The 10,386-nt window shown below is 42.3% G+C and overlaps 1 protein-coding gene across 1 annotated transcript; it reads right to left on the bottom strand.

The window, feature by feature from the left end:
• Positions 1–1,315: 1,315 nt before the first annotated feature.
• Positions 1,316–8,942, bottom strand: YAE1 (YAE1 maturation factor of ABCE1). The gene is made up of 3 exons (XM_082259303.1): positions 8,724–8,942; positions 4,818–4,939; positions 1,316–1,762 (listed from the first exon to the last, which is right to left on the bottom strand). Exons 1-3 carry the CDS (start codon positions 8,835–8,837, stop codon positions 1,345–1,347), a joined length of 654 nt encoding a protein of 217 aa, XP_082115429.1. The 5' UTR covers positions 8,838–8,942; the 3' UTR covers positions 1,316–1,344.
• Between the last annotated feature and the right edge of the window lie 1,444 nt (positions 8,943–10,386).

Here is a 10,386-nt window from a genome sequence, read left to right as displayed (position 1 = left end):
GAAATTTTGGTACTGAAACCAAAAATCCAGGATACACTTGGCCAAAACAGAAAATTACAGTAGAAAAATATATATATATATATATATATATATACATATACACACACACACACACACACACACACACACACACACACATACATACATACATACATACACACACACACAGTTGTGCTCATAAGTTTACATACCCTGGCAGAATTTATGATTTCTTGGCCATTTTTCTTTCACTTAGTGTTTGGCTGAAGCCATTTATTATCAATCAACTGCGTTTACTCTTTTTAAATCATAATAACAGAAACTGCCCAAATGACCCTGATCAAAAGTTTACATACCCCAGTTCTTAATACTGTGTATTGCCCCCTTTTAACATCAATGACAGCTTGAAATCTTTTGTGGTATTTGTGGATGAGGCATATACATACACACATACCGATTTTAATATCCAATTGTATTTTATTTGACTTTTTAATTAAATATCATGAATTTAAATGAATATGAATTTGTCGGCCATTATCAGCATCTTTACTGGAAGAAAAGTGCATCCCTTTTAATTCCATGTATGTCTTCACACTGGTCCTTTGAGCTTCTGTTGTGTTAAAAATCTTGCTTGCAGCATTTTTAGCCAGTTAAAAAAAAAACTGCACCAAAAACACACCTCCCTGTAGAAATGCATTTGAAATGCAAGACAAGACGGCATCAATTACGCACCCGAGTTAAGTTTTTGGTGCGGTTTTTGAGTCACATGACCTATGAAAAGCACACCATAAGCATAGTAAAATCAGGGCATAATTTTTGGTCACCGAAACTTCGATACATCTCTACTATTTATTGAATTGAGCAATTGTCAGTTAACGTAGTACAGACCTGAATAGCAAATAAATGCCCTGGTCATGAAGGAGGCAAAACCTTACAGAGTTCAAGTGGTTAAATTGCCACTGTCACAAAAAAAAAATATATGCTGATAGATAAGAAGTGTAGTTACAAACCAGCAGCAGATTTCAGTCCAACACATTTGCATCCAGTCATAATCAAGAACATTCATATCCTCAGGGACATCGTGATAGGGATTTGGGGAGGGGGTAGAATTCCTATTCATCAAAGAAGATGGATATGCTGTATAATATTGCATTTCCAGGATGTAAATCAAGTTTTTAATCATAGCCAATCAATAGTGGTTTCTATAAATAAACTAATTCTAACTGTTCTAGAAACAGCAGAACAGTTGTTAGGAAGCATACAAGAGAATCAAATCCTTAAAGCACCTAATATAAGTGATAAATTATTTTTCTCTGACCATGGTGGGTATTAAAAAACATTTCTCTAATAAAATCTTCTGAGTCTTCAAATCAACAAATACTTCATTTCAAGAGTGTGCAAATAACAAAGCAGATCTGAAGACACATTGAGCTGTTGAGCTATAGAGTGAGTGTCTTTCAAAATACGAGAAAGTTCATGTTTCACTACATTTTTCAGCTCCTGTATAGTCCTACAGTTTTGAAAGGATGAAGGAAGACACTCCTGCTTGCGGCAACAGTCCTGGCCTGCAGCACACGAGTCATTACCGGGCTCATGTGTATGGCTGCTGAGTCCCATATCATCCATATGGCTTGATAACTCAGAGGGATGAACAACCTGATGAACAGAAGACAGGCTCTTGACAATTTGGTCCTCACATTGGCAGATGGCAGCTAGGAGCTCACCAAGCTGTGTATTCATCGTGGGATCCGATTTGTGAACTTGGCACCACGTAACAAGAGCACTGAAAAGCAGAAATCAATATTACTTTAGTTCATACAGTGATCACTATAAAAGGGTGTAATTTATTAAAGTGTCTGTGGGCAGAACGGTCTCTGTGCTGTGCCACAGCAACCACACAAATACTGTTTGCCAGCATGACAAAAGGTCTGTGATAGGTCAAAAATGACAGTCAGATGATTCTCCCTCAGACACTTAGTGATGTGGTCTAGGATATTTCGCAACATTCACATAAAAAAGTGAAGGAATGTTATGCTTTTTTTTCTAATATAAGGATTTAAATCCAATTACCTTTCAAATTTCTATTCCTTGCATAAAAAGGGACAAGTCTATATGAAACAGTCAGTGATCTGAATTACATTTATACAAAGTGCATTTAAATATCAGTTCTCTGACGTATGTTCATTCACAGTGAACCTCTTTAGGAAGAAAATACAGACCAATTAAGCATGCCATGCTAACAATACCAGATACCTTATATCTGGTATTATAACCTGAGGTTCCGTCAGCAGTTCCTTGCACTGTATACTGACCTGAGGGCCCAAGTTCAGTTTTGTGAAGCCTGCACTTCAATGAACACAAAATGTGTAGAGTACACTGTAGGACCGGATGACCATGAATGCAGGCAGGGACAAGGAATTCGGAGGTTCTTGGGAGGGGGGGGGGGGCTGCTTTTACAAGGGAAGACTTACTTAGAAACCATCTGTATTTTCACAGTCTAATACTTGGCTCTTAGACTAAAAAGAACTAAAAACTTTAAAAAAACTTAGAGAAATCACAGTTAAAGTGGTAGTATACCGCTTTTTTTTTTTCACTTTTGACGGGAGTGACGTCATCACGGCTCCGGGGGCCTAAAAGTAAAAGCTCTGCCAAAACTTTTTTTTGTTTTTTAATTTTAAATAGAGTGGGAAAGGATTAGAGCCTCCATGTCCTATCCTAATCGTCAGTGTAAGACTAGCTTTTACAGGTCCTAGGTCTAGATACCATACCTGAAAACATTAGTCCACATACTGTTATTGGAAACGGGTTAATGCATAACTGGTTTTAAAATGTGTTTGTGTTTATTAGAGCTGCACGATTATTTGTTAAAAAAATTGCCTTATATGTAAATGAGGTCTGTTCAACCGCTTTAAGTCTAAAGCCTTTTTCCTGACATTTTTTGCTTACAAGTTAAAATCAGTATTTTTTGCTAGAAAATTACTTAGAACCCCCAAACATTATATAATATATAGTATCTCACAAACTGAGTATACCCTCACATTTTTGTAACTATTTTATTATATCTTTTTATGTGACAACACTGAAGAAATTACACTTTGCTACAATGTAAAGTAGTGAGTGTACAGCTTGTATAATGGAGTAAATTTGCTGTCCCTTGAAAATAACTCAACACAGCCATTAATGTCTAAACCACCGGCAACAAAAGTTAGTACACCCTTACGTGAAAATGTCCCAAAAGGCCCAATTAGCCATTTTCCGTCCCCAGTGTCATGTGACTTGTTAGTGTTACAAGGTCTCAAGTGTGAATGGGGAGCAGGTGTGTTAAATTTGGTGTTATCTCTCCAATTCTCTCATACTGGTCACTGGAAGTTCAACATGGCACCTCATTGCAAAGAACTCTCTGAGGATCTGGGGAAAAAAAATAACTGTTGCGCTACATAAAGATGGCCTTGGCTATAAGAAGATTGCCAAGACCCTAAAACTGAGCTGCAGCATGGTGGCCAAGACCATACAGCAGTTTAACAGGACAGGTTCCTCTCAGAACAGGCCCCATCATGGTCGACCAAGGAGGTTGAGTACACGTGCTCCGCGTCATATCCAGAGGTTGTCTTTGGGAAATAGATGTATGAGTGCCACCAGCATTGCTGCAGAGGTTGAAGGGGTGGGGGTGGGGGGGTCAGCCTGTCAGTGCTCAGACCATACACTGCATCAAATTGGTCTGCATGGCTGTCGTTCCAGAAGGAAGCCTCTACTAAAGATGATGCACAAGAAAGCCTGCAAACAATTTGCTAAAGACAAGCAGACTAAGGACATGGATTCCTGGAACCATGTCCTGTGGTCTGAAGAGACCAAGATAAACTTAATTGGTTCAGATGGTGTCAAGCGTGCGTGGCCGGCAACCAGGTAAGGAGTACAAAGACAAGTGTGTCTTGCCTACAGTCAAGCATGGTGGTGGGAGTGTCATGGTCTGGGGCTGCATGAGTGCTGCAGGAACTGGGGAGCTACAGTTCATCGAGGGAATCATGAATGCCAACATGTACTGTGACATACTGAAGCAAAGCATGATCCCCTCCCTTCGGGACTGGGCTGCATGGCAGTATTCCAACATGATAACGAGCCCAAACACACCTCCAAGATGACCACTGCCTTGCTAAAGAAGCTGAGGGTAAAGGTGATGGACTGGCCAAGCATGTCTCCAGACCTAAACCCCATTGAGCATCTGTGGGGCATCCTCAAACAGAAGGTAGAGGAGCACAAGGTCTCTAACATCCACCAGGTCTGTGATGTCATCATGGAGGATTGGAAGAGGACTCCAGTGGCAACCTGTGAAGCTCTGGTAAACTCCATGCCCAAGAGGGTTAAGGCAGTGCTGGAAAATAATGGTCCAGCATTGATGGATGGTTTCATGTTCCAACAAATGCTTTGCCAGCAATGTTCCTGAAAGAAAAAGTGCTTGTAGCAACACAAAGAGGATCAAACTTAAACTCTTTAGTGTTGCTTTGTTTTGTACCTTTTTTACAAGCTTAATCACAGCAAACAGAACTTCTAAGGCTCTGATCTTGAAGACGTTTGATTCTGTCCTGGTATTCAATGTCTCAGATGAACTATACTGGGTAAGTAGAGGTATTTGATTTGTTATGTGGCCAGAAATTCTATAGGAATGCCTCTATTCCGATCATGCGTAAGCAAACGTATGATGATCAAAGCACATAAAACTACATCATAGCAATCATACTGTATGGATTAGATTCTATAACAAAGGATAAACAGGATCTAAGAGTATCCCTTTATAAATGTTCTCACACACATATGAAATCTTGAAAAACATGTTCAGATACCTAATAGTTCCTCGAAGTTCTCCACATGGCATTAGCATGTTTACTCCCAACTTATATCCCAGGTTGAATCCTGTCTGCAATGAATTTTCCTTTCCAGCATCAACCCCATCTACATAGCCTTCCTGAAAAAAAAAAAAAAAAAAGAAATGTAGAAAATTATATCATAGTTGGAACAATACAATGGAAGGGAGTCCTCTGCATCCTGGTCTTCTCTATCAGCTACATATTAGCTTATTACATGAGTGAAGCAGAACTGGACTTGTGCTAAAAATGCAATGTAAAGCACTTTGATCAGCAATTTACTGTACAATAGGATCTCCTGGTCAACAAAATACCTATAAGGCCTTTATTTTGTGGTCAGAGATTACTATTCACCTCGTGGGCCAGTGAAAGATACAAGTCATAATACAAATAAAAGTGTGGGGTCAGACATCACCGATGTCAGTTACTTTCAGTGGGTGTTACTGGATGGAACAAACCTTCCTCCTAAACATGTTAACATTCTTGTAGAGCACGACGGAATTCTCTACGCTCAGCCGTTAAGGCGGCAACCGTTATCCGCATATACTTCTTGTTAGGTGACTCTCTGCTGCCATTCGCTTTGTCTGTGCTCACCCCCCCACCCAGTGTCATGGTATGTATTTGTTTGGTGTGTATGTCCCCCCCCCCCCCCCCCCCCCTCTCCTCTCTTTCTCCAGTCCTTGTCATGCTTTGCCTTTCCTGTTCTGGCTTCTGTGCTCTGCGCTGGTTGGCTTTGCCAAGTAGCGAGCACCCCCCATGCCTTCCCTGAACGCCCACTTACGCTAGGCCTTATAGACCCCCCCCTCCCCACCTCCTCCCCTTCACAGTCCCGGCTTACCGGAACCCTGGACGGGGGGAGGACGCTGCGTCTGGTCCCCCCCCCCCCCATGGGACACTTGAACCCCTGTGGCCTTACCAGTTGTGTTCGGAAACGCACTACCTGTGTCCCTGAATATACTCTGACTCACCTGGGTTACTTGAGGTTTCTGTTTACTGAGTTGATTACTATGCTGTCCTCTATTCCAGTGGACCCCATATTGTCTATGCCTGATGGGGAGGTTCTCTCCTCTTATGCTGTTCATAGGCTGACATATACTACTCTGTAATGTTTCTTTTTTATTTGAATATGCTATTTCTGAGTGTATTGTTGTGTATGGCGTTCAATTCCTGTAATGCTCCTTACCTTTTCTCAATAAATTGTTTTGAAAAAAAAAAAAAAAAACACATTCTTGTAGGACTGTTAGGCCCCTTTCACAAGGGCTTTCCGATCCGCCTGTCAGTTTTTCAGGCGAACCTGATCGGATGCTCCATGCAGCCCTATGGAGCGGCGGATGTCAGCGGAGACACCTCCGCTGACACCCCCTGCTATCAGATCCGATCCTTTTCGTGAAATCAGGATGGATGGAAATCCTATTTTCCATTTGTCTGGAGGATCGGATTGGATGAGAACGGACAGGTGGTTCGTTCTCATCCGATCCCCCCCCATAGAGGACAGCGGGGATCTGACAGCTCCGTCTCTGCACACAGAGCGGAGGAGATGGAGCTGTCATGCGCCTGCTCAGCGGGGATCGGCGGATTGATCCCCCGCTGAGCAGAATGTACTCCGTCTGGCGCACTGCCCGTGTGAAAGGAGCCTTATACTTCAACTTTTCAGAAAAGATGAAAATATGAACTGACTCCATACACCCTCCCCACTCCCTGCTGTACTTACTTCCATGGGTGATGAGCTGTGAGTGCCCATGACCCCAATCCAGGTATTTGAAATCCCCACTTTTCTCCCCATTCTTTCTGCAGCACTTCCAGGAGAGATCAGAGTGATTGTGATTGGTCAGCGCCAGCACAGAGCATTGCTCTTATCCGTCTTAGAAGTGCTGCAGGAAGAGGAGTGGGATTTCAAATCCTTTGACCACAGGATGGGCTGTATGGACATGTAAGGCTCATCACCAGCAGAGGTAAGAGCAGCAGAGACTAGGAGGGTAGGGAGAATGTACAGTGTTTATTTTTTATAAAAAGGTGAGCTAACACTTTAACTGTCCTTTTGTTCTCCACTGTAGGGGGGAAATCAGCAAATTTGAAATCAGATCCCTCCTCCAGCAAATATTACATGACCAATATACCTAGACATTTAATTCATTTGACCGCGACACAAGGGAACTTGGAGCAGCATTTTCCCCAGAGAAGTATTTACATTTTATAACGTACTGCTCAGTACGATGGACACAGTTTGTTTAAATGTGATCTAAAGCGAGTCTAAAACTGGCCATACACTGACAGAACTTCATTCAACACTCATTTTCACCCTCAGCAATGAGAAAATTTGAAGGAGCAGGGTGATCATATTTTCTCAAATACAATTTCTAACAGTGAATATGGTTTTCCTTTCCTGGCATCCCTCTAAAAAGCTCTGAACGCCCAGGGGGTGGGAAGGATTGGTGATCATATGACCACCGTGATTGGCTGTCACATGATAGGAAGCCAGTCCTGCTGGTTATTGATCTTTAGTCCGGATCGTGAACGGTCTTTGTCAGCTTGGCTCTCTGTGCTGAAAGCACGTTCTCAGCACAGAAATTTCTGTGGCCCGGCAATGCACATGTGCAGTGTGTGGGCGTTAAACCCTACCCTTTTGCTACCACCCATATCTGTTATGTGGGCAGCAACAGTATAAAAGTACTTTCGAGCAGCATTCCTCATGTAATCAAATGTATCGATGTAAATGTTCTTACATGTCCGCTGGCCACCCGCGATTGCACCCCATAGAGACAGAACAGCAGTCTGCTGATGTAAACAAGACAGACCGCTGTTCTGGGAGATGAACACAGGAATTCTGTGTTCTTCCAGTGAGTCCATCCCCCACACAGCTAGAACGCATCCCCTAGGGACACACTTAACCCTTTGCTCGCCCCGTGTTAACCCCTTCCCTGCCAGTGTCATTAGTACAGTAACAGTGCATATTTTTAGCACCGATTATTGTATTAGTGCCACTGGTCCCCTCAAAAGTGTCAGTTAGGTGTTCAATCTGTCCACCGCAATGTCGCAATCCCGCAAAAAAAAAATATATATATATATATATATATATATATATATATATCGCTGATCTCCGCTATTGCTACTAAAAAAAATAAAATAAAATAAATAAAAATGACAAATCTATCCCCTAGTTTGTAGACGCAATAACTTTTTATTGCCCTAGAGAATAAATTGGCGATCGTTGCAATATTTTATGTCACACTGTATTTGCACAGAAGTCTTTCAAATGCAGTTTTTTTGGGGGAGAAAAAATACACTTAAATGAATTTTGAAAAAAACTAAACAGTAAAATTAGCCCAATTTATAACGTAAAAGGTGATGTCACGCCGAGAATCGTGATCTTTATCTAAGCAAAAAAAATAGTGGATTCTCGTTTTAGCCAGAATCGTGCAGCTCCAATATAACTATATATACACACACACACACACACACATATATATATATATATATATTTATATATAAACAGACATATCATCCATCTGCTCAGCAGGAAATCTGTCCGATGGAGGAGTCTGCCTGTCTGAAGGGGGCCTGAGGGTGCATTCACAGGGACATATATGTGTATTCTTCACAGCAGGTTCTTGCTGGCAGAAGATCCTGCAGAAAATAGCATTCAGGTGTGTACAATTCTTCTTTCATTCAAATAAAAAGACAACACTTGTATAAAATGGGCAGTTCTGGGCACTCTGCCTACTTTTCTTGTACACAGTGCACATTTCCACAGGTAGGGGGCGCTGTGTGTATGGGCTCATTGATCACTATAATGCTGCGTGTGAAGGAGCCCTGAACATAGAAGGATTCAGTAGAGGAATGTGTTCATGTCCCTCATAGTCCCAGCACTGCTAGGACTGTCCTCACCTTCAGTCTCATCTCCATGGACCTCTGCCACTCTCTGTGTAGAAGGTTCATCTCATCTCCCTCCTCATCGAACACCTCCTCTTCCCTGTCCATGGCCGCCCTCACCCAGGACATCTCCAGCCTGCTCCCCTCACAGCTCCAACCTAAACTCCTCTACTGCCAGCTACGTACAATACCAGCGCCTCATGTGACGTACAATTACCTCGACACATGTTAGGGAACAATATCATCCAGTGCCAGTGTTCTACATAATGTGAGTCACGTGAGAAAACTCACCTATCAGAGACCTCTGGAGCGTTCTGAACGGCGGACAGACGTGCCGCCTAGTGTTACTGATCAGGGCTGAGTCCTTCTTCCCAGCAATGTGATCAGTACACGAATAACACTTGGGCGCCACCTAGTGCTTATTTAAGAGAATGGCGGAGAAAATCAGCCACACTTGAATTTTACACTGACATTTCCATTTTTATTATTAATATTATTATACATACAGGATTTATATTGCGCCAACAGTTTACGCAGCACTTGCAATATAAAAAGGAGACAATACAGTTACAATACAATCAAATACAAGAGGGTTAAGAGGGCCCTGCTCAGAAGAGCTTACAATCAAATAGGGTGCGGCAGGTGGTACAAGAGGTTTCAACTGTGGGGAATGAGCCGAGGTGTAATAGACTTCCCTGAAGAGATGAGTTTTCAGGGATCCCCTGAAGGCAGCTCGAGTAGGAGAGGAGCCAGACAGATTTACATAGAGAGTTCCAGAGGACAGGAGAGGCCCTGGAGAAATCCTGGAGACAGCCATGGGAGGAGGAGACAAGGGAGCTTGAGAGAAGGAGGTCTTGAGAAGAGCAGAGAGTTGTGGATGGCTTTGTATACTGTAGTTAGTATTTTGAATTTTAATTCCTGGGCGATCGGGAGCCAGTGGAGTGATTGGCAGAGAGGAGTGGAAGACACTGAGCAGTTGGTAAGGTAGATGAGTCTGGCAGCATTCATGATGGACTGAAGAAGGGATAGTCTATGGAGGGGTAGTCCTATGAGCAGAGAGCTGCAATAGTCAAGGCAAGAGATAACAAGGTAGTGATTGAGTAGCTTTGTGGTTTCATTTGTTAAAAAGGGGCATATTTTAGAGATGTAACAGAGGTGAAGTCTACAAGCTTTTGACAATGATTGGATTTGGAGCTGAAAGGACAGGTCAGAGTGTAAGATTACATCTAGTACCCTGGCTTGAGGGGAGGGCTTGAGGGGAGGGATTAATGGTTGGGTTATTGGTTTTGATGGAAAAGTCATGGATGGGGGGCACGGGTGTGTGTGGGGGGGGGGGGATATTATCAGAGAGATTAGAGAGATTTCATTTAAAGAAGTGGTGCGACATCCATGCTGTTATATCTATTAGTAAGTTAAGTAAAGCCAAAGACAAAACTTATTTTTTTCATTTTGGAAGGTTATAACCCCTGTCATGTTTTTTTTTTGTTTTTGTTTTTTTTTTTTTTGTGCCATCAATGTGTCATTAGGGAGATTCCTTATTGCTTCCTGCACCATAGTCACAACAGGAAGTGCAAGGAAATCCTTAGTTTCCATGAGTAGGGATGAGCTCAGGTGTGTTCACATCAGTGTTGCCAACCTACCAGATTGAAATTTACTGACACGACACCCAAACATTACT

This window comes from Pelophylax lessonae, assembly GCF_965119305.1.
Source record: "Pelophylax lessonae genome assembly, chromosome: 5".
Taxonomy (NCBI): domain Eukaryota; kingdom Metazoa; phylum Chordata; class Amphibia; order Anura; family Ranidae; genus Pelophylax; species Pelophylax lessonae.
Note: the sequence above shows the minus strand (reverse complement) of the source record. Positions and strands in the feature narration are given on the sequence as shown.